At 47.0% G+C, this 932-nt stretch overlaps 1 protein-coding gene across 1 annotated transcript in view; it reads left to right on the top strand.

The window, feature by feature from the left end:
- LOC104783448 (serine/threonine-protein kinase BRI1-like 2) overlaps nucleotides 1–932 on the top strand; it is a 10488-nt gene that overhangs the window by 3832 nt on the left and 5724 nt on the right. The window contains exon 2 of the mRNA XM_010508605.2: nucleotides 533–930. Within this exon, the coding sequence (XP_010506907.1) occupies nucleotides 533–930 (398 nt within the window). The remainder of the gene's footprint in view (nucleotides 1–532; nucleotides 931–932) is intronic.

The following is a 932-nucleotide window of genomic DNA, read 5'->3' as shown; positions in this document are numbered from 1 at the left end:
TGGGTCTCATTCACAAGCAACAGGTTAACCGGAGAAGTCCCAAAAGATTTCGGAATCCTTTCCCGGTTAGCCGTTCTTCAGCTCGGAAACAACAACTTCACCGGAGAGATCCCAGCGGAGCTAGGGAAATGCACAACTCTGGTTTGGCTTGATCTCAATACAAACCACTTAACCGGTGAAATCCCACCACGGTTAGGTCGTCAACCCGGTTCAAAAGCTCTTTCCGGTTTACTCTCAGGGAACACAATGGCTTTCGTAAGAAACGTTGGGAACTCATGTAAAGGTGTGGGAGGTTTGGTTGAGTTCTCAGGGATCAGACCAGAGAGGCTTCTTCAGATACCATCTCTTAAAAGCTGTGACTTCACAAGAATGTATTCAGGTCCGATTCTGAGTCTTTTCACAAGGTATCAAACCATTGAGTATCTTGATCTTTCTTACAACCAGCTACGAGGCAAGATCCCAGATGAGATTGGAGAGATGATCGCTCTTCAAGTTCTTGAGCTTTCTCATAATCAACTCTCCGGCGAGATTCCTGTTACGATTGGTCACCTCAAGAACCTCGGTGTGTTCGATGCTTCGGATAACCGTTTGCAGGGTCAAATCCCTGAGTCTTTCTCGAATTTGTCTTTCTTGGTGCAGATTGATTTGTCTAATAACGAGTTAACCGGTCCGATTCCTCAGAGAGGTCAGCTTAGCACGCTTCCGGCGAGCCAGTACGCGGATAATCCTGGACTTTGTGGAGTACCTTTACCGGAATGTAAGAACGGAAACAATCAACTTCCAGCAGGAACAGAGGAAGTGAAACGTGCTAAACACGGAAGCAGGGCAGCTTCTTGGGCGAATAGCATTGTTTTGGGAGTTTTGATTTCTGCTGCGTCGGTTTGTATTTTGATCGTTTGGGCGATTGCGGTTCGTGCAAGGAAGAGAGACGC

This window comes from Camelina sativa, chromosome 4 (assembly GCF_000633955.1).
Source record: "Camelina sativa cultivar DH55 chromosome 4, Cs, whole genome shotgun sequence".
Lineage (NCBI taxonomy): Eukaryota > Viridiplantae > Streptophyta > Magnoliopsida > Brassicales > Brassicaceae > Camelina > Camelina sativa.
The sequence above is the reverse complement of the archived record's forward strand: the minus strand, read 5'-3'. Positions and strand labels throughout refer to the sequence as shown.